The 24,513-nt window shown below is 39.0% G+C and overlaps 1 protein-coding gene across 1 annotated transcript; it reads right to left on the bottom strand.

Moving 5' to 3' along the window:
- Positions 1-764: 764 nt before the first annotated feature.
- Positions 765-24,513, bottom strand: LOC120423048 (serine-rich adhesin for platelets). The gene is made up of 2 exons (XM_039586720.2): positions 23,507-24,513; positions 765-4,498 (listed from the first exon to the last, which is right to left on the bottom strand). Exons 1-2 carry the CDS (start codon positions 23,543-23,545, stop codon positions 2,801-2,803), a joined length of 1,737 nt encoding a protein of 578 aa, XP_039442654.1. The 5' UTR covers positions 23,546-24,513; the 3' UTR covers positions 765-2,800.

Genomic DNA, 24,513 nt, shown 5'->3' with positions numbered 1-24,513 from the left:
ACGGTTTTTTTTTTCATCAAAATAGGCTCAAAATCGCTTAAAAATGGTCATAACTCCTCAGTAAAGGCTTAAAACATTTTGCTGTCTTCGGCAAAGATGTGTAATTTTATGTCATAAACAACTGCATTTTTGCAAAAATTGCGTATATCTCGAGTAAATTAGGAGCTACAAATTTGGCGCTTTCGACAAACTTTCATGAAATCTTCTCCTCTACAACGTTGCCGAAGTCACCAAATCTGTATGTCAATAACTTCAAAACATAGCCCTTATCTAGTACAACAACTCTTTCGAAGTCACCATTTAGCTCCGGACTTTAGATAGAATCGTTTTTAGCATAATTTACTATACTTCACGAAACTTCATAATTTCCAATAGGGACTTATGTCCCAAGACGGATTGAATAAGACCGAAACGGTCCCAAATCGGTTAAGCCAGTGCCAAAATAATCGAGTGAAAATTGTCGGTGCATAGGTTAGGTATTAAAACTTAAGGGTATAGCAAAGGACAATACTCGCTTACTTTTTCAAAAGGTTCTATGGAAGAAGGAAGATGAAATTTTCTTCTTCTTCCCTCCCATATGTCTTCCGAAAATTTTGAGGGGACCCCCCTGGCTACGGGCCTGGGCCGTTTGTTAACGCTTCATATGGAACAAGATTTTTTTGTATGAACAATTGTTCACGTGGGGGGGTCTACAATTTCCAAGTGTCCACGTGTTTTCTGGATGATTACAGAGTGATATTTCACCAACAAAAAAATAAAAAAGATTTCTGAAAGGAGATTTTTTTTAATTCAATGAGACATTTTGATTACCATAAATGACGGATACTGCTAGTGGTCTTTATGATTCATTTCCTTGTTTTTCAAAAAACACTTTTACCATTCGTTTTGATCTTCATTAATAAGAATAGCTTTAGTTGCCACCAGTATATTAAAGAGAGTGAACCTTGTCTTCAAAAAGCTCGTGCAATGCAAGCATGGTGGTTTCATTGATGCAACTGCAACTTTGATATTTTTAGTCAGCTGTCTTATCGGTTCTTAAATCAACTTAGCTCAGTATTTAGAAAATGTTTTCAAATTAGAAATCTTGCATGACTCTCCATCTAATATACCTGCAGAATCTATGAATCTTAGGAATCTGAATAGAAATTTTGCCTCAATTTTTAAAAGAAAGGTTAGAACGTTTTCCTAAAAAGAGATTACCGTAAACTGGGGTCGATCGGGACACATGAGGCGAATTGAGACAGCAGTTTTAACCATGTTGGAGCACAATATTTTGATTTTTCTGGTTGGTTTCGGTTAGAACAGACTCAGACCAACAAAATGTGTACATCCATTACTAAATTTAGAAGCTTTACGTGCTCTAAAAACTGCTGTCCCGATTCGCCCCAGACTACGGTACGATTTGTTGCAAATGGTTTGTTTTCTTGACTTATTTATATTATCCTTACTAATTTCTTACTTCTACCATGTTTCAGTGCGATTTTGTATGGCAAGAATTATACATCCATTTTATTTTTATTTTTCAAATTAGACAAGAATAATGAAGTGTTGATCAATATTCTCAGCAGTGATCCATTTTGAGCATTTCGTGGTATTATATCCTGCTTTTGTTTATGTACTTTTAGTTTTTTTGAATCTTCTCTTAGTAGTAGCCTGACTAATAAATTATTTACCCTATTCTACTATCACATTCAATTCAATGTTCGTGAGTTTGACGTGTTCCAACTGTTTCGCGTGGTTTTTTTTTTTTTCGTACTAACTACAATGATTTTGTAGTCGCCAGGTTATTTATCGTCAATTCAATTAAATAAGTTAACGACGCAAAGTAAAAAAGAGCAGCGATATTTTGTATGGCATCGACTATGTATAAGTTGTTCTTCCCTTTAAAAATGTGGTTTTAGTTGATGATTTTACAAAAACAGTAAAACCCCGCTAGTTTGAAAATATTAGCCCTAACAACAATGTATTATCAACAAGCGTGGTTGTGATGTTTTGGCTATCCAGATTTTTAGGCAAAGATGGCGTTACGAATGGTCCACTCCCTCAATGTCGAAAAGGCGCAGTGGTACCAACATTAGAAAAAAATGTTTTTTTTTGTTATGTTGGTAAACTGCATTATTTTGACATTGCGGACGTGCACAATTCGTTACCCCATCTTCGCTTAAAAATCTGGATAGATCAATCTAAGCTTGACTGTGTTTCGTGTATACTGAACTCCTGATGGTTGGTCACTTTTTAAACTGTTTTTTTTTTCATGATGGTCAATCAAACTATCAAAATGAACGTGTGGTATTGTTTCGTTCAATACGTTTCGAAAATTCGTTCAAAAATTACGTACATAATTAGGGGGAGATAGGAGGGGTGTCTGGAGTTTATGACAGACCAAAGGAAAAGTGTGTGACAGGGGAGGGGGACGTGGATTTTGCAATGCCTAAAATCTCTGGACGTAATATTTGAATAACCCCTAAAGAGGGTGTCAAACTAAAAAAGTCTACCCGAAAAAGTCTTATGACGCGCTGCTGTGAGAACGAGAAACGTCGTAAATGTTTATTTTGGTGATATTAATATTGATTTTAGAATAACCAACACTTCGCTCGTCAGGTAGCTACATTGTCAAAAATTCGAAGCTTTACTGTATACGTCGACGTGTGATGCATGTCTCCATGAGGTTTGATTCGAAATTCTTTGAAACACAGTGCCTTCATTAGATTTCGGTGCCACAAAGGGAAGAAAGTTGACTTTTTGGCAACAGTTACCTTCTTCAGACCACATCTCATCCCGTCTTATACCAGTGAAGCCGTCACAGCGACAGAAACTTAAGCAACGCATCGTAAATTAATCTCGGATTAATGTCGGAGTCGGCAGTGTAGCGAACACCGCGGAGATTCCCATCGTTATGACTTAGAACTCCATACTCCCCGACGATGAAACCGTCCGGTGTTTTCTCCTCTACACGGTACTTGCGATAGTTGCGCCCATCAACTACGTAGCCGACCTTGGAGTCTTCCGATGATCCAGCGGCTGGAGCTAGGGTTTGTACGACGGTGGCTGAATCACCATTTCCGGCGCCTTGCTTTTCAACGTATGGATCGATGATTTCCGTGGGATCAGGAGTTGGTTTGTGAAGTTGCTTTTTTGGTGGCTCGTGCACCTGTTTTGGGACAAACTTTCCGATGGCGTTGTGAATTGATCCAGTTTCGTCACCATCAGCAGGGGCATTCAACTCGTCGTACGGAATCTTGTCAAGTTCGTTAAAGACGAGACGTTTCGGCTCGTCGGACGGATTTGGAGTAGATGTGGTCGAAGGTTTAGGTTTGTCGTACAGGGTCTGCCAGTAGCTTGAAGGCCGGGAGTAGATCTTTGCCGGCTCTGAATAGATTCTAGCCGGTTCTGAGTAGATCTTTGCTGGCTCGGAGTAAATCTTTGCTGGTTCTGAGTAGATCTTTGCAGGTTCTGACCAAACCTTTGCGGGTTCACTGTAGTTTTTCTCTTGTTCTGACCAGATTTTTGCTGGTTCAAGTATTACTTGAACGGTCGTAGGAGTGTCCACCGTTTCAACCGGGGTATTATCAGATTCGTTTTTCAGTGGTAGATATTCTTGGTCAATGTCCTTCCATGTTTTCAGCGTTGGTGCAGTTTCCCCTATGAAGCTGTACGAAACGGAGCGAGGTTGATCTTTGTCGTTCTTTTTGTCATGATAGATGACGGTTTGAAGAGGAGTTGCAGCTGAGTCCTGTTTGCGTTGCATGCGCCCACGTGCTTGTTGTTGGCCGAGTGGTGCTATGACGCGATGGATGTTGCTTGACTCGCCGTGCACGTCCTCGGTTCCGCTTGTTGACGGAGCAGACTCTTCTATCGTCAACTCACTACGGTACGAGTTCGAGTCAACCGTACGTTCATTTTCACTTGCGAGTATTTTCGATGACTTGGTGGTAGAAAGAGTCTTTCTCCGTGTGTTCAACCACGATCGTTGACTAGTTGAAGTTATTGTTGAAGTCGTGCTCGTCACCGTACTGCTGTACGTAGCATCTGTCTCCTCTGAGAAAAGCACCGTTGTCGTAGTGCTCTCAATCTCCCCACCACTGTTGGTTGTTTCACTGGAACTTATACTAATTTCGCTGGCAGCCACTGCCAGATCATCACCAGCTGCTTCCGTAGTCGTCGTACTGGTACTCGACAACAGCTTTCCGCTACGGGGTCGATACTTACTCCTGTAGCCATACCCCCGGGAACTACTTCGAGACAAATCTTCCTGGGAGGTAAACAGCGCTTCGATCGGCAGTACACTTTCCTCGTCTTCGGCGTGTCCGTAGTAAACATGGCTAAACTTTCGCGATCCTCTGTGTGATGATGACAAGCGAGGACTGTCGGTGCTTTTGGAACTACTACTGCTTCGACTGCTCCTGACTTCCGGCTCCATGAGCAGCGATAGGAACTCTGGCCCAGAAAGGATTTCACTCGGGGCTGGATAGCTGTGGATTCTGTCGATGGTTGAAATCTGAGAAAACGAGAAGAGAGAATAAAAACGCTATTAATTGCTATCTTCACCACGATATATGAGCGGAATGCCGGACAACAAATTTGCTATAATTTATTTCAATTCAGGTTTCATGTTCCCATTAATTGGTAAAGTAGAAATAGTACATCTCTAGCCACGACAACGCGATCGTTCTTTCAGACCACACCTTTGTTCTGTGATCCTCCCGTTCCTATATGCGGTCCTAGAATCTGCCTCCAGGCAGTCCCAATCATTATAATTACGATGATTGGAAGAAGTCAGGCAAGGAAGCAAATGTATTTGCCCCAGGGCACGATATTTTGCGCGTACTCACGTCGTTCCGTCCCTTAAGATTATGATTCGATTCAATTGGATCGCGGAATAATGCAGCACATCCTACTAGTCCAGCCCAGTCATCATGTCTTTCTACATCGGAAGGTGCGGATTGTAGTATGATTGTTGAGTAAGAAAAGCCCTGATTCAGGTTTTGTCAACTTGTCAACGACCTGTTACGTGTGGCAAAGCGAATCAGAATGCGTTGAATCGTGTAGTGTGCGTGTTGAAATATTATACATGTTACAGCACAATGCTTCACTCGCAAGATGCTGGGAAAATGAAATCATAAACTGTACAGATTTTCAATTTTAAAGTATCATGGTGCATCACGTATTGACCATATAGGAAATAAAATGATAGTTATTTAATATTTATCTTTTTAAGTACATACATAAAACTGGAGAATCAAACACCAAATTATGTTCGTGATTAAACCCATTTGTAAACCCAAAATGTAAGTAAAACTCCTGTTTAGTAAAAAAACCCATATTTATCCTGAAGTGATGTCGAATAAAATTTTGAAACAAAAAGTTTCATAATCTTAATGCATTGTTCTGAATCACATATAAGCAGGCCTATCATTTTATGTTGAAATCTAAAGATTACAGTTTGTAAAAATAGTGTTCCAATCCAACTGATATTAATATGTTTGATCTTATCAGAATATTTATTAATAATTTAAACTGATATCTCAAATCTAATCTAATCTAATCTAATTGAACACATATTAATAAGTTAAACTGATATCTCGTAGCAAAATTCTAAATAACTAATAAAACTAATAGACTCATCAGCTTCTCAATTAGGAACAGCGTTTTGATGGAATGTTTTACTACATGGTTTATACTAATTGCATGTTTTGAATGCTATTAAACGCGGACGTCCGATCACCCTCGGATAGAAGTTGCATTCCATCCAAATTAACCAGCAGACCTCATCTTTCAGCCTTACAATGTCAGGTTCACGCCATTAGCAGCGGTGGCGTCGGGAGTCATTGGACCAGTTCAAATACCGATCTTATCGCACCTTGCACACCTAGGGTATAGTGCATGGGAGGGCGTACTAAGTGGTCTTCAGTAGTAGGGTACGCTTCACCACTTTGCAACAACACTTTCAAATGGCCACATATAATTATTGGTTTCCTGAAAGCAAATTACTAGAACGGCGGCAAGCCAACCAGTCAGACAGTACATTCTCGAGTTGCTGCTAGAGAACTGGATCTCTCTGCAAGTTGGGTTGCCCGCTGAATGATCAGCAATGTACGGTAGTGATCACCACAACCAGGTGAGAAACATGTTATATATTAGGTGCCCATGTAAAGGTGGTATGAGATTTAGATTTCAATGAAACACCCACTATAACTGGTGATCCCGAGTTTCGAATTAAGTGCCCAGTTGAGAAGTACAGTTTATGAATGAAATAATTGTAGCTGAGCTACAATTAAAGGAAATAAGAACTGAAACAACGCAAAAATTAGCTTGACTTAAGAACAGCCTCCTTCTACACTTCGATTAGATCACCGCCGCCAAGTTCCGTACTCTATCTTGTGAGAACGTACTTTGCTGACCAAATCTCAACTGGCCAACCAGCTACAGATAGGAAAATGTGTGGTGTGGCACAGGTATCGCTGCTTGTCAGCATAAATAAGGCTGCGAAAGCTGTTTCAGAGAACCGGGGAACCGCCCAACCTGGAAAAAAGCTCACTTTGCTCGGTGTGTATGTAAATGTTTGTCGAACGGAGATTTATTTGACACTAACTAGTGCTGCTTTGTAGTGTTATGATGAATGGTGAATTTGCAATGATTTTAACACACCGACTGCGTGAGAAACACCGTGCATGACTTTGCCCGGACAAATTGGTGTTCTAAGGGATACGGAAAAGCAGGATACAATAAACCCCGGTGGTTTGGCAGATAGAATTTGTACTCCGTTAGTTTGTCAAAGTCGAACAGCGACGAAATACATAGCCTTCCCGCAAAAAATAGCTCAATTTTATTTAATACGAAATAAATATTCTCAAATATTTTATCCTAACAAAAAATCAAAAATTGTAATGTGACAGAATCGCACAACTCGAAACGAAATTCTCAAACTGTTCCAATTAGCTTCCAGATGACTGTCGGAATGCGTAAACAACATCAGGTTCGAATCAGACTTGATGTGTGTGCAAAATGAAGCGTGGTACTCAAATAAGTAAAAAAAAAAAAAGAAGAACTCCAAGCGGCCTTCCAAGGCCGTTCAATGCCGTTTTCGCCGGCGCATCGTCGAATCCGTTTGGCCTGCTTTACGTCCGCACCACCCCGACTCTGTCCAGAACATGAGGTTCGCAAAGTCTGGCTTACAACTTCAAGCATTTTGAGTTCGTTCGTTCGTTGTTTGCGGATGTTTCCGTCTGAGCAAATGAGCATTCTTTAGCTGATCCGTCGTCGTTGTGCTTGTCTTGTCATACGTTTTCACATTTTTATTACAATTACTTTTTATTTTTATTTCTAATCCGGGTGTTGAATATCTTTAATATTTTCTTATTTTTGTTAGACTGTTAAATATCAAAAGTCGCTTTTATGTAAATTCACCCCAAAATTAACGTGAGACAAGATATCACAACAGCGACGATCTGTTCCATCGATATAAGTGGGCTGTTTTTGGTGCAAAAAATGAAGAATAGAAATTCTTCAGCGAGCAAATATCTGGTAGGAGCTTACGAGCAGTAGTGTAGTAAATTCGATGATCGACAGATCCATAAACTCTGCACTGATGGGCTATTGGACGAGGAGACGATTAATCCTACCACAATTGTCGCCTTAGAGAAGTCGTTCGAACTCAAAGCTGGGTTCTTACCACAGTACGGGCTACGACAGCATTTTAATGAGTGCAATTCTTCTTCTTCACAACTGTTGAACCCGTAATGTGACGATAACGAAAGAAATAATCTCAGCTAATAGGAATAATTTGCAAGTCGAGTCCCCCATCAACATGAATTGCAAGCTAAAGATAGCTCCCCTTTGATTAATGGTATTTATTGGTCGACTCTTTAATGACGTTAGGGATAACACCAACACTTTTAGCTCGCAAACAGCGGCCAGCTACCCCTTAAGCTCTGTGCGAGACTTGGCCTGGGCATCCATTTCATATGATGCCGTGATGACTGAGCTGGTTTGAGAGATTGATGAGGAATTTGCGGCGCGCCAAAGACTGGTTCGAAAATTGAATGAAAAATTAAATCAGTTTAAAGTATATTTAGACGATGAATAGGCAGCCTTCGAGCTTTATGAAAATCAAGAGCTGGCAAGGACAAATGAGCAATTCTCTGAGATTTCGGTCATTCGATTTTTTTTGTTTTTTTAATCCGGCTGAAACTTTTTTGGTGCCTTCGGCATGCCCAAAGAAGCCATTTTGCATCATTAGTTTGTCCATATATTTTTCCATACAAATTTGGCAGCTGTCCATACAAAAATGATATGTGAAAATTAAAAAATCTGTATCTTTTGAAGGAATTTTTTGATCGATTTGGTGTCTTCGGCAAAGTTGTAGGTATGGATATGGACTACACTGAAAAAAAATGATACACGGTAAAAAAAAATTGGTGATTTTTTTATTTAACTTTTTGTCACTAAAACTTGATTTGCAAAAAAACGCTATTTTTAATTTTTTTTATTTTTTGATATGTTTTAGAGGACATAAAATGCCAACTTTTCAGAAATTTCCAGAATGGGCAAAAAATCTTTGACCGAGTTATGATTTTTTGAATCAATACAGATTTTTTTCAAAAAATCGAAATATTGGTCGCAAAAAATTTTCAACTTCATTTTTCGATGTAAAATCGAATTTGCAATCAAAAAGTACTTTAGTGAATTTTTGATAAAGTGCACCGTTTTCAAGTTATAACCATTTTTAGGTATCTTTTTTGAAAATAGACGCAGTTTTTCATTTTTTTAAATTAGTGCCCATGTTTGCCCACCTTTGAAAAAAATATTTTTGAAAAGCTGAGAAAATTCTCTATATTTTGCTTTACTGAACTTTGTTGATACGACCCATAGTTGCTGAGATATTGCCATGCAAAGGTTAAAAAACAGGAAAATTGATGTTTTCTAAGTCTCACCCAAACAACCCACCATTTTCTAATGTCGATATTTCAGCAACTATAGGTCTGATTTACAATGTTAAAATATGAAACATTCGTGAAATTTTCCGATCTTTTCGAAAAAAATATTTTCAAAAATTTAAAATCAAGACTAACATTTCAAACGGGCCAAACATTCAATATTACGCCCATTTGAAATGTTAGTCTTGATTTAAAATTTTTCAAAATATTTTTTTCGAAAAGATCGGAAAATTTCACGAATGTTTCATGTTTTAACATTGTAAATCGGACCTATAGTTGCTGAAATATCGACATTAGAAAATGGTGAGTTGTTTGGGTGAGACTTAGAAAACATCAATTTTCCTGTTTTTTTAACCTTTGCATGGCAATATCTCAGCAACTAAGGGTCGTATCAACAAAGTCCGAAAAAGCGAAATATAGAGAATTTTCTCAGCTTTTCAAAAATATTTTTTTCAATAGTGGCCAAACATGGGCACTATTTTAAAATAATGAAAAACTGCGACTATTTTCAAAAAAGTTACCTAAAAATGGTTATAACTAGAAAACGGTGCACTTTATCAAAAATTCACTAAAGTACTTTTTGATTGCAAATTCGATTTTACATCGAAAAATGAGGTTGAAAAAATTTTGCGACCATTATTTCGATTTTTTGAAAAAAAAAAAAAAAAAAAAATCTGTATTGATTCAAAAAATCATAACTCGGTCAAAGATTTTTTGCCCATTCTGGAAATTTCTGAAAAGTTGGCATTTTATGTCCTCTAAAACATATAAAAAAAATAAAAATGGTGTTTTTTTGCAAATCAAATTTTAGTGACAAAAAGTTAAATTAAAAATCACCAAAATCATTTTTACCGTGTATCATTTTTTTTTCAGTGTAGTCCATATCCATACCTACAACTTTGCCGAAGACACCAAATCGATCAAAGAATTCCTTCAAAAGATATAGATTTTTGAATTTTCACATATCATTTTTGTATGGACAGCTACCAAATTTGTATGGAAAAATATATGGACAAACTAATGATGCAAAATGGCTTCTTTGGGCATACCGAAGGCACCAAAAAAGTTTCAGCCGGATTAAAAAATACAAAAATTAAAATTAAAGAAAAAAGACCGATTACGTAGAGAACTGCTCAAATGATGGTACACATGTGGAATGTGAGATAAATCGACCCGGTTGGTTGATTATTTTTTACTGGATAATAGTGCTTAAAAATACGTGATTCAAGAATTTACTACACAGAAGTGTTCAAACAGCTGCAAGTTTTTTTTTTAATATTTAGAATGGTTTAAAAGTTTATTACCTCCAAATCTAAAAAGCAGCTTAATATGATTAACTTAATTCTCATGATGTTATTGATATCAGTGGCAGTACGTGGCCGAATGGTTACGCTGTCCGCTTTGTAAGCGGATGATTCTGGGTTCGATTCCCATCTGCTCCAACCTTCCATCGGATGAGGAAGTAAAATGTCGGTCCCGGTCTTGGTTGTTAGGCCGTTAAGTCATTCCAGGTGTAGGAGTCGTCTCCATGCCATAAGTACAAACAACACACCAAACCAAGCCTACTCCGGTGGAATCGCTGGTGGCGGTTGGACTCGCAATCCAAAGGTCGTCAGTTCAAACACTGGGGTGGAAGGTTCCTTGGAGTAGAAAGAGGTTTGGGTGCTCTCCCCATTCAAGCCTTCGGACTCCTAGGTTCAAGCAGAAACTTGCAATAGAGACCACAAAAGACCCGGGGGTCGTTAATGTGGATGGTTTGATTTGATTTTTGATGTTATTGATTTCATCATAAAATTGAGTTGAGAATGTATGGATTCTTTGAACAATATTCCACTTAGAACAGTTAAAATTGGTTTCTTAATTACAAGTTTAAAGGCACTGCAGTTACGTCATATCTGCAGTAGTCGCTTCCCACATTCAGCTGACCCTTCACTTGTTTCATTTGACCTACTATTTTATTCATAAATTAATTAGCATCCTTGAAGAAGCATTTAAGTGCCGTGTAAGTTATTTTCGATGCTCCTTTCAATATCAATATCATATGAATCCACGTGTATCGTTTGAGCAGTAACCGGAGCGCAATTATTCTCGATTGAAAATTGTCTGATTGTATCACAAATTTATTCTCAAATTATCATCTAATTAGCATTAAAATGTCAATCTGTCAACTTTGTAAAATATCTGAGGTAGTGATTTATATCTTAACTTTTATTGAAGCTGATGTTGCTCGTGCTCGTGAATATCTTTTCTCGCGAGCTTCTTTTTTGATAAAGTTATGCAGGAAACGAGGTGTGATCTCTTTGATAGATTCAGTAAACAAATCTAAACACCATTGGTCATTCGGAAGCAGTGTTCGTGATCAAAAGCCCCGTGATCATAAGTTATTGTCTCTTGAAAACTTTCCTCCTGTATCAAGCGATTCTTTACTCTGTAGACACTCCTCGAACTGTTTGTTGAATAACGAGCGTGATAATTAGAATGTTGTTATCCGATAGTGCAAATTTTGACGTGATCCAGACCGCAGGCGAGGCTCTCCAAGAAAGCCTCAGGCGGCATGACATGCATGGCGGTATTCTTACTACCAAACAGAGGCTCAAAACAAACACGGTGAGTTTTAAATGAGTGCTTTCATAAAATCAACCAAGCCGGTAATTAAATCTTCAAACACCCCAAATTACACGCTTCGTGACAGAATCAGAGACGTTCGTGGTGTGGTGGAAGCAAATTGCGAAATTTGAAATTTGTGTTAAATTTCAAGGCCGCTTGTGTGATGGGCGTGATCTAAGCACCTTCAGTTGCTTTTTAAGAACGGATTGTGAATATTTTTAAACAGATGAAGGAATTTCAACATTTTAACGCCACCAGTTCTCAACATGGTCTTGACAAAAAAGGTTTAGCATGAATAAATCGCCAATCCGGTCAAAAAATTAAGTGGTTTTAAAATGAAATTAATCTTGAAAAGGTACACTGAAATGCAAAAAAAATAACAAAAAAAAACGGAATCGACGTAACACCTTATAATGTGGCCCTATTAAACCTTGCGATTTCGTCAACGGATCCACAGGCGTGTATCGTTCTTTTTGCGACAAGACTCCGCCTCCCAGGTCTCCTAAGTGTGAAGGTATGGCACGGGGAGAGGGCACCGAATACCTATATTAACACTTAGAATTTTTGCGTCTGCCTCGGGATTCGAACCGGCGACCTCTGGATTGTGAGTCCAGTGCGCGGTCCGATTGATCCACACAGGCCGACACCCAATGGTTATCCATAGTTTTTGTAAAATAACATATCTAATCATTTCAACTAAGACATTTTAAGCCTGGTAAAAAAACTTATTTTCGAATTGTGCTATTTTCGTGGAAAATTGCCATTGGAAGAAATGTTATTTTCACTCCAGGTGGTGAAGAATGTTCCAATGCATCTTCTCAAAAAAGAAGTTCACTAAAAATTGTTTGCTTTTAGCTGACTCCGAATACTTGATTTAGCTAAATAGCCGAATTTTCAGTTATAGGCAGAACAGTTTTATTGAAAAAAAATAATACTATCAATTAGCCAATGTTCAATCATAGTGTAAAATCAATCATTTTTTCCTGACTGAAGCTTCCGTCAGCAAGCTACACACATTCCACAATACTCGTATCCAATGCTATGCTAATGAAGTCGTTCTTCCGAGAGTAAATGGCAAACCACCGCCCAGTTGATCCTTTTGGTTCAGCCCAAATTAGCTGTACCAGGTAGCAAAAACCGCTTTAAAGAATGTGTATTTTTGTTTTGACAGTGGAAATTTGATATCTCAATTTGCGATCTGAGAACGAAACGGAGTCAAACGTTGACATTTTACTGCTGAGACCTGTGCGCGCGCTTGAACAAGTGACGAACCCACCGTGGTTGATAGGCAAGGTCCGCGCGGGCAAATTAAGTTGCTGATCGTGGAACGTCTGATGTTCGTTTATTGTCCGCAATATCGCATCATCAGCCAAGCATCGCTGGTAGTGGTTAAGGAGCATCCTTTTCTTTGCCGATGCTCCGAGAGCAATTATTCTGTCAATTTTCAACCTGGACGAGAGTGTGAACTTTAATTGAAGCGATTAAACTTGGTTAACTTGCTTCGGGGCTCCAAATGCAATCATCGTTCGTTTGCTTCTGTGTGTGCAATTTAATTGGCGTGAAGGTCAGGATCAACAGCGATGGCAATAAAGTTGTAACGAGAGTGTCATATTCTTAAACGGGGGATATTTGAGACGAACAAACTAGCGGCTGATGGCTTTCTTGCCAGTCAGCTTGAAACGAGGTCTAGTTCAACGGCAGGGCTAAGCCACCGACAGACCATCGCGCGAAATTCAATCTGTTTGGGTCTTTCCATCGGCGAGCTTAGCATTCTTAAGCAATATGAGTCAATGTCACGGCTCTTGAACGGGGAGACAGGAATTTCAATGGTTAACTGGAAAACCCCTTTGCTTTGCTTTTCTTATGTCTTTTTATATTTAATAGTTTAGATTGCAGAACCGTTGAATTATTTTCTTATTTAACGAACTTGTTGAAAATATTATCAAAAAAAAAATACAAAAAATAACGAGGTACGTTACAAAATATATCCAATACGATGCCTTTATAAATCGAAATTCAGACAACCTCGTTACCTAATAACTCTTGATAATTTTTGTAATCTTCTATTGTTTAAATTGCAAAAATGAACAAAAAATTCTCCATTCTGTTTCTTGCTTTTACTTCAATCGTTACCTTTTTTTTACCAATTAACATAATAAATGGTTTTCTTTGTGTTACGTGTAGAAGCATTTTACATAGAGTGATTATTTTTATATTTCAATTAACTATTTCTGGACCCTGAGTTCAGAACCATCATTGACAGACATTGTCCCAAAAAAGGAAGACAACTTCTACAACCTTAATATAAATTTAGTCCCTGATCACGAACCCGAGGTTCTTTGTTTGATGTCTCGGTATCAACGGTACGGTCCCTTCCATTTTGAGGTGTTTTTGTTTTTCAATGATTTCTAGCTACCGTCATCAGGGATGACATTGGGTCTGGGGGTGAGATTGGGTCATACAAATTTCAACATTTTTGTATAACCCAATCTTACTCCCAGACTATCAAATACTGATCAATCAGCCAACAAAAAAAAATCATATGTGTTCGGTAATCCCAACCAAGTTAAACTGAGAACCGTTGACCCACCTATAAGCAAGATGTCACCCGTGCCATTGACACAAATAATCAATTAGTGACGCAGAACTGCATTGAACCAGTGACTTTGAAGTTCAGCGCTCGGTGCTTGCGATTTGATCTGACATTTGAAGAACCAAGCACCAAACTCCGATCCGATCCGAAGCTGGCATATTGTTTTGTCGTTTGCCAGCAAAACACTCCACATTATTGACGAACCGAACCACTGAGAGAACTGCTGAGTATGTGGTCAGCCGTAATTAGTTCCAGATCGACGACTTCGGTAGCAATCGACCACCAGCGTGGAACATCGACGACCAGCAGCGAAGAGAGAACCGGGTGGTGGTCACCCGCTGAAGTTCATTGCAGGTGATGAAGCCATAATCCCAACTGCTGGAGGTGCTCGATTGCTGCGGCTAGACTGCGAATCCCGACGCCGAACGTCATTTGCTCTAATTGGAGTCAATGACAGTGCCGATGCTGTTATTGTTGATCAGTGGTCAGACTTTTCGAGCTTGAGATTAGTCTCTCTGAAAGTTCCGATGAAACTTTTAAAAATGTATTTTATAAGAACTCTTAGATTGCTCAAAACAATCCATTGTTATTTCCAAGAATTCTTGATGTGAGCTTGGTATAACAGTCAGCTTTTAACATATCAATAAGTCACACGCTCTGACGTCAAGGTAGCTCTAAAAAGGATCCTCCGCCACTCAATCAATCCTGTCAAGACGTGGAAGTTCGCTCATTGTTACACTCGGAAGTCGTGATCGGTGTCAGAAAAGAATTTTGCCACCGCCTAGCAATGAAGATACACACCAGCTACCGACGTTACTGTTTGAGGTCGGTCATGTGGCTTTGATCTGGACACGTACACCAAACTCATGGACCTTTGATAGCACATGGCAATGTTAACCACTGACCATTGACGTCGTTCAGAATGACAGGGGGGCTGTTAACCTGCAATAACAGTAGCGATTCGTTGATGATGCTTGATGATGGAGTGAATATGCCTTTTGTTCATGTGTGGTCAATACATAACTTAAATCTGTCAAGTTTGGCATGATACATTTAATTTGATACGGAAATTCTGAAATAAAGCACAGATTGTATCACTTCACCGAAAAATATTTTATTTATTTCATTTGAGTTAAAGTATTTTCTCTCGCTTGGAGACAGTGATTTTAGTAGATTGCAGACTGCAGACAAGAAACAAGGAATTATTAACTATAGGAATAAACCAATTCCACCTGAATCGGATCCTCATTACCACGACAGCCGTCCATTGTCGGTCGCTCCCATCTCCACTGCGCACCAGGGACAAGGAAAGGCTTTTTTAAGGGGGTATGGAACTTAATCACCGAACCGTGGTGGCCGATAAGGTAAAGGCGCAGTTCAGTAACAACTCCAAACATTTTTTGCGGCGACCATAAAAAGAAAAATAAAGATTTAGTAAAACTAAAAAAATTGCTGCCTCGCGTCCTAAAACAGGTAGCAGTTAATGGATTCCTGGTTCACAACATATTTACGGCCTGAAGAAATATCAATCATTCGTATAGAACCCAAAACAGATAGCAAAAGCATTGCCCAGGGGCCTAATGATACGCTGCCAAACATAACAAGGCACAATTTAGCCAAATGCAATATCAAATTTTATTTTCCATGTGTCATTAAGCCCCCCAAAGCAAAACCCATTATGGATTAGATGGATTTTTTCAAGAACTGAGCTCCAAATCATCACCATACAACAGTCCTATAGTTCTAGCGCAGATAATGACAGCTAGGCGTTGGTGGACTCCACCACCATGCCACAGCCTTAATTAATTGACCTTGATCTAATTTTCCCTTTTACTTGCTAGGAGAACGCAACCTAATGTGCAACGACAGCCTCACCACACCGGTGACGATGACGATTCTAACTTGTAGCAATAGCAAACGTGCTCTGTTGTCGCACGTCAATTTTAAGTAATATTTGTGTTGAAATTGTCCCCTGTACTCATGATATCAATCATGGTTCAATATTTTTAAATGACGTTACAAATTGTGTTCCAAATACTTGCCGATACTTGCCATCTTACAAAATCAACTTATATACGTCATACTTTTTTCTCGATACATTAAAATATGAAATGCGACAAGATATCATGACGGTGATAAGTTGCACCTACAACCAACCAGGCAACAGCTGAGTGCTAAATTTGTGTTGTGGTTCTAGAAAGGGGCGTCGGTCGTCAGTCCACTCCAACGGAACGGACCCGCCATCAGAAGGACCCAAATTTGGTCAATCTCGTCAGTTCTAGGGAACGCACCAGCACCACCACCATACCAAACCGGTCGTTGGTCGTAGACAATTCCCTTAAAACAAACATTTCCGCACAGAAGCCAGCGGCGTGGATAATAAAAATTGATCTGATTTATGACGGCCCTTTCATCGAATGCTGGTCCTCCCAAAATGAATAAATCAAATGCCTGGCTCCGGCTGTATCATGCAAGATAATAAGCCTAGTACAATTGGTCATGGTTAATTTTATCAATGTTTAATGCGTCGCTGCAATGCTTTGTTGAAATAATAAAAAAATAAAAAAAATATTTAAAATCAAAAATTTAAAAAAAAGTAGCATTGAAATTTTTTAATATATAAATTTTTAGATCCAAATTTATTAAAGCATAAATTTGTCAGATCAAAAGTTGTCTAAAACTTCACTAATACTATTCAGTTACTAATACGATAATTTATTTGAAAATTGCTTTTCAAGTTCCTGTTCAAAACTTTTGTATAATGTCTGAAAAACGACAAGTGCGTCAAAAACTAATAAATCGCCACAGTTACACTCTTTTTTTAAGGTACGTGTGGAGCCAACTCATAAAACTGGTCACGGAACAACTTTTTCCTTTGAGGGCCCCTGGCAACCATGCTCCAGCACCCGTTCCCCTCCATGTTATTCCAAACAAGCTACAAAGGTCCGTAAATGTATTTATTTCATCACTCACTTTTGATAAGCGGAAATCAATCAAAAATATCGAGCCTGGCGCTGCTAAGACAACTAACCACGCCTGGCCTGCCAGCAACAGATCTGGATCAAACGATTGAGAATGCCCGTTCTGTTGGGTACCCCCCTCTCTATCACGTGATCAAGTGTTGAAGTCTGAGCTAAAAGTCGCCGAGAGAGGTGTACATATATTAAGCTTGTAGCGTAATTACGGAACCTGCACACAGAGACTCTGGACGTCCAGAACCAGTCTGGATATTTGAATTATAAAAAGAGGCTCTACCGAGAGTTGTATGTTTAATTTCTGGAACAACCTGATTTTATGTTATCGATAGTCTAATAGCTTTGCTGAAGGCCATAATTGTTGTGGCGTGACAAAGCAGATTTTGAAAATATTGCGTCACAACTTTTATAAATAAACAAGTTATTTATTTAAGGGTTACTCGATACTGGAATGCGATCAAAATGTTCAAAGTAAAGGTTATATTTATGCTCAAAATAAATAATATTTCAGTAGCATCTCAAGGGTGGAAACCAGGCCGTTACATCAATAGAAAATATAGGTGCTCAACAAATAGTTTGAAATAACAAAAACAATCATCTCTTGAAGAGAAAATTAATTGAATATGTTATCGTTACCTGAATGATATCAATTAACCAATGCATGCATTTTTTGTGTATTTCCACCATACACTTTCAAAAGAGCAAAGTAGTTCGAAATATTCACTAAAATTGACAAACAATAAAACGTGACTTCAAATCTAATCAGCAGCTGCAAATAAAATAGTAAATTCACATGCACACAAAAGTTATGTCAAACCAACGGGGTTCAAAGCCAGGAGACTGCGCCTCAGCCCACACGGCTATCAGGCTGTAGAACAGAGGGATATATTAGATCCAAAATTAGCATGACATTTCGGCCAAGCATACTGATGCGCTACACATATCTGCGTGTGATTGCAATGCAAAATTTATTTTACAATCTCGCCTTTTACATGCAGCAGTTTTACAACTTTTTTACATAACAAAAAAATGTACTTGAATGTAAATGGATGAAGATATCAAATTGTTTCGAAAAATGAATATTTTCAGTTTGTATCATATTCACATGATGACTCAATCAGAAATTATGACGTACATATTCCAACCTCAAAGTAGCTAATTTGCTAGAGTCCTTATGGCTGAGAGGAGGAAAAAAGCTTTTAACACGGTAGCAATCGAAAACAAGCCATTAAATCTCGCAAAAATCAAATTTGCATAGCCAGTCTATTGAAAGTAGTGTTAACGACTCTGCCAATATCTCTAGAATCTCATTCCAGACAAGAATTCAATTAAAACATGCCTGGCAACCAAGTGTAATAATTTTTAAGGTGATAGTATCTGCAAGCACGAATCTGCGCGTGCAAATTCTTTCATTTCGCAACAGCTTTATCGGTTTTGTGTCTCTATTCTGGATTATCCAGGACTTCAGGATTCCATAAAAATCCTGGTGAATGGCGCCTTGTAGCGATCAAGAATTTTATTCAACATAACTGTGTGACTACATCCCATGAAAGAAGCAATTATACAAAGTCAAACCATCCACATTAACGACCCCCGGGTCTTTTGTGGTCTCTATTGCAAGTTTCTGCTCAAACCTAGGAGTCCGAAGGCTTGAATGGGGAGAGCACCCAAACCTCTTTCTACTCCAAGGAACCTTCCACCCCAGTGTTTGAACTGACGACCTTTGGATTGCGAGTCCAACCGCCGCCAGCGATTCCACCGGAGTAGGCTTGGTTTGGTGTGTTGTTTGTACTTATGGCATGGAGACGACTCCTACCCCTGGAATGACTTAACGGCCTAACAACCAAGGCCGGGACCGACATTTTACTTCCTCATCCGATGGAAGGTTGGAGCAGATGGGAATCGAACCCAGAATCATCGCGATGTGATTCATTAGGGTAAGCAAATAAAAAATACGTAGGATTATTGATCGATAACATTCTGAAGAATAGCATTTTAATGCAATTGTTCTCGGGTGGGTTTTCAAAAAGCCGTAAGAGCCACCGCGACCTCTGACACTAATTTTCGTTTTTCTCGAAAATGAAACAAAATTTCATTTATTTTAAGTTTGGGGCACTTGAAGGACGTGTAGATGAACAATCTCGAGCATTTTTGATTTTGGTTTTTTGGTAAGTAGGTGGAGTACCGATGCAAAAAGGACTTTGTTTACCAATGGCTCTTACGGCTTTTTGAAAACTAATCCAAGTGTTATACTTTTTTATTTTTGCTACTCTCATAGATACACATTAGGGTGACAAGAAAAAATGAAAATTTTGGGAAATCTGAAGAGATACCCCCTGGATCGATTCTTTAGGCAATAATAAGTTATTGTGCCAATTTTGAGTCAATCGGTTAAGGCTAAGGGGTCGCTTTTTGTTGAAGTTTATATGGGGAAAATCGCTAAAATGTATGGGGAAAAACATCGTTTCAGGATTTTGGCAGCAGGTGGCGCAGGTCTCGCCCAAAATTGTCCAAGTGTGAGATTCTTGTAGGAAATTTAATTTCCTGCAACTTTGTCCAAAGGTGCAAGAAGATCCGAGTTGATCCTGATGAGTTATTAGCAATGCGATGAAAAGAAATTGGCTTATATACTTGAAAGAATATAAGGGGTATATAAGAAGTACATAAGAAAATATTTTTTACTAGAAAAATCATCAAAAATCAGGATCAACTTGGATCGTTTTGCACCCTTCGACAAAGTTGTAGGAAATTAAATTTCCTACAAGAATCTCACTATTTGAAAATTTTGAGCGAGACCCGCGCCACCTGGCAGAAAAATATTAAAACGATGTTTTTCTGCATACATTTTTGCGATTTTCCCCATACAAACTTCAACGGTAAAAAGCGACCCCTTAACCTTTACCAATTTGGCTCAAAATTTGCACAGATACTTATTTTTGCCTAAGGAATCGAATCAGAGGGTATCCCTGATGTAATTTTTTTATGGTCACCCTAATACACATCCATTCTGTAAACATTGGGTGCTCTTAAAACTTCTGAATAATTACACTAACCTACAAAAAAATTAAAAAAATAACTGCGCAGGCTCAACTCGAGGAGAAGCTTTAAATTTTGAGTCCTCAGAAACACGTCCACTTTGAATTATTCAAAAATGTTTAAACTGCGTCGAATGGTTTTTCTCCAAAGTTTTGTATGGAGAATTAAGGCGGTTCGTCGCTGTTGCGTACAAGCCCAAATTTTGCATGCTATATGTGGGAGTAGCGAACAGCACTAATTCTCCATACAAACTTTGAAGAAAAACCAATCGGCCCTGTCCAAATATTTTTGAATAATTCAAATGGACGTGTTTCAGGAGACGCAGCAGGCTTAGCCGAATGGTTAAGCTGTCCGCTTTGTAAGCGGATGATCATGGGTTCGATTCCCATCTGCTCCAACCTTCCATCGGATGGGGAAGTAAAACGTCGGTCCCGGCCTTGGTTGTTGTTAGGCCGTTAAGTCATTCCAGGTGTGGGAGTCGTCTCCCTGCTATAAGTGTAAACAACACACCAATCCAAACCTGCTCCGGTGGCATCGCTGCGGCGGTTGGACTCGCAATCCAAGGGTCGTCAGTTCGAACCCTGGGGTGGAAGGTTCCTTGGAGTAGAAAGAGGTTTGAGTGCCCTCCCCATTCAAGCCTTCGGACTCCTAGGTTCGAGCAGAAACTTGCAATAGAAACCACAAAAGACCTGGGGGTCGTGAACGTAGACGGTTTGATTTGATTTTTTGATTTGTGTTTCAGGAGACACTAAACTTCATGCTTACCCTCGAGTTAAGACTGTTCAGAAATGTTGCTGGTCTGTGTTATTTTTCCAACATATCATAATGTTATAAGCGGGCCACCCCTTACTGACAAAATGGACGTTAGTGTACCCAGAAAAAAATGACCCCATGAGCGGAAAACAGTTTTTTAGGTTAATTAAAGCAACCGTGCAAATTTTGAGAGAAATTGGTTAAGATTAACCCATTTCCCATTTCATAAAAAAAATGATTTTTTTAAATTGCTAATAACTTGTCAAGATCGAGTATCACAGCTGTGGTATGTTCAAAAAAGTTCTAGAGCATTAAATTTCCAATGAGAATCTCACTTTTGAGAAGAATTGGATCAAAGTATCGTACCCTGCAGACAAAACTGTAAGAAACTGCCACGAGGGCGGGGTTAGATTTCCAAAATAAGTGTCCACGTTGATGGTCTCATTCAAATGAAAAACATTTCACAAAAATTTTTTTTTGGCAAAACAAATTCAAAAATCAAAAAATCAAATTATTCGCTCTACAGCATTGCCTTGACGTTCTCGATTGCGAGATTCCTACTCGAAACTAGGTGTTCGAAGGCTTGATTGTTGAGGCAATTGCAAACCTCTTTTTACACCTTAGCTTCCATCCATCCCGGGATTCGAACTGACGACCTTTGGATTGTTAGTTCAACGGCCTACCAGCGACTCCACCGAGACAGGACCCAGGGAGACGACTCCTACACCTGGACTGAGCTAACGACCTAACCTTTTTTAGGTTGGTCCGGGGCCAACATTCACTTCCCGTCCGACGGAATGCGTGTTCAGACAAATCTCGTCTCGAAATTTGCCACCGGGACCATCTGAGATCGAACCCAGGCCGACTGGGTGAGAGTCAATCACGCTTACCCCTTCACCAAGGTCCCGGTTAAACAAAATTGTAGGTTCTAAATTCTTTAAGTCCTAGTAAATTGTGGTAAATAATGTCGGTTTTTATTATGTAAACAGCTTTTTTTCATTTCATTTTATTTCAATCATTTCGTTGTTTTAGCATGACTTGTATGAAGTTACTATCCTAAACTGAGATGTGAACTACCTTTCAACAGCTGATTAATTCGATCTATAGTAGATTATGATACAGTTTGATAATTTTGAATAGAATACTAAATTGTTTGCAAAAATGATATACTACTAAATGTCCTATTTCGAATCATGACGTTGTAAGGGGCCATCCATAAACCACGTGGACTTTTTTTTAAATACAAAAAAAGTACATAAATATTACTTAAGTGGTCTGAACTCGAGATAGGGTTGCCAGATTATCAATGTTTTGGACTTGTTGGAAAGGTCTTTCGATTACCTTACCAACGATGGGTCGGATGATGGATCCGGACATTGTTCACATACATTAAGGAGAGATCCGGCTACAAAAAAAATACATAAATGTCACTTAAGTGATCATAGCTTGAAACAGGGTTGCCAGATCTTCTATGTTTTGGACTCGTTGGAAAGGTCTTTCGATTACCTTACCAACGATGGGTCGGATGATGGTTCTGGACATTGTTTACATACATTTAATTGAGATCCGGCTACAAAAAAGTACATAAATATTACTTAAGTGGTCAGAACTCGAGATAGGATTGCCAAATTATCAAAGTTTTGGACTTGTTGGAAAGGTCTTTCGATTACCTTACCAACAATGGGTCGGATGATGGATCCGGACATTGTTTACATACATTTAAGAGAGATCCGGCTACAATAAAAAGTACATAAATGTCACTTAAGTGGTCATAGCTTGAGACAGGGTTGCCAGATCTTCAATGTTTTAGACTCGTTGGAAAGGTCTTTCGATTACCTAACCAGCGATGGGTCAGTTGATGGATCCGGACATTGTTTACATACATTTAAATGAGATCCGGCTACAAAAAAGTACATAAATATCACTTAAGTGGTTATAACTCGAGGCAGGGTTGCCAGATTATTAATGTTTTGGAAAGGTCTTTCAATTACCTAACTAACGATGTATAACATGATGATGTTTGGTTCAGTATACTGCCATTTATTCAACTTCAGAAAATATGCGAAAACACATTTTCATACATAACTTTTGAACTACTTATCGAAACTTAAAACAATTCAATAGCACCGTATGAGACCCTAAACCAAGTCGAATGCGACTGGTTTATTCAAATCGGTTCAGCCAGTGCTGAGAAAACTGAGTGACATTATTGGTCACATACACACACACCCACATACACACAGACATTCGTTTTCGATTCTGAGTCGATATGTATACGTCAAGGTGGGTTTTCGAGCTTGAAATAAAAAGTTAAATTTTAGAGCAGGATTATAGCCTTACCTCAGTGAGGAAGGCAAAACATGCTGTTCCGCTATGTGTGGTAGTATCTAAATTAGAAATTTTGGTAAATAAGTTTCTAAGAAAATAATGAACAAAAATTCAAAAAAACCTTCGAAACTTCTAATCTATAAACTGATAAAATCTTTTTAACTTACTTTATGAACTTCATACTAACAAAAAATTCGGCACCCCAATTTGCCAGATCTAATCTTTTATCTCTAGATTACATTTAGAAGGTAGAAATATTTCAACAGACTTCAACTTACCATTAAAAAGCAAACAATCAAATTAACAATTTGTTCCATCCTACTCAAATGTGCAATGATTTTGTATATGTCAGCTACAAAATAAACAATTTTCGTTTCTGCGGACTCCTTCGGCGGATCTCCTTCCACTGTGGTCTCGGTGGTCGATGATGATGAGCGTACAGCACAAGAGGTAGCCGATTCTTTGTTTTTCTTTATTTTCCTTCTCCCAAACTCCAAACTTGAGCTCACGGTAACGATGTTCTCTTCCTGAAGTGTACTTCTTCTAACGGTGAAGTATCAAAAAAGAGTGCTCAAGTTTGCTGTGCATTGTCCGGAACAATCCGTTATCTAATCTGATCTTTTCTAGCGTTCAAGGATCTCAAGATGTTTCAGAACTGATGCATTCCCGAGGTGTCCTGAATGGTGTCAACCTGCTGATGCTGCTGCTGCTGCCAAATGCCGTAAAATAGTTGGTCCATTTTTGTGTCTCCAAACTCCAATCTCCAGTACTGTTGACGTTCTCTACCTAGATTCAATCGATTGGCATATCGTTCTAGCCACCGACCGGTTGGTAGACTGTACCGTGACCTTGACCAAACGCTTTCTTGACCGCGCCACAACCACTACCAAGGGTCTTCTACACGAGGCACACTAATTTGTTTGAGCAAATACTTTCCGGATGACTAACTTTTAACGGCACGCGCTAGTTCTTCAAGATCACCGGCGGACACTCTCACCAACTCTACTCAATACCATTCGAGCTAGTTCCACACGGACTCCCAAAAACCCGGTCAATTCAAGTGCATCACACACACACACACACACAGAGTTCCTTTCTCTTCCGAGGGCGTAGTTACTGTTGTTACGTCCTACAGGAGTGAGTCCTTCTGATCGCTGACTGACTCCACCACTCGATCTCGATTCTGACTCTGTTCCGGGACTAACCAACCGCTGCTCTAGGGACGACCGACCCGCCGAAGCATCTATTCTGTAACACGGACGGCTGTGCACTGACAAATGCTATG

The sequence above is a fragment of the Culex pipiens genome, chromosome 1 (genome assembly GCF_016801865.2).
Source record: "Culex pipiens pallens isolate TS chromosome 1, TS_CPP_V2, whole genome shotgun sequence".
Classification (NCBI taxonomy): Eukaryota; Metazoa; Arthropoda; class Insecta; order Diptera; family Culicidae; genus Culex; species Culex pipiens.
Note: the sequence above shows the minus strand (reverse complement) of the source record. Positions and strands in the feature narration are given on the sequence as shown.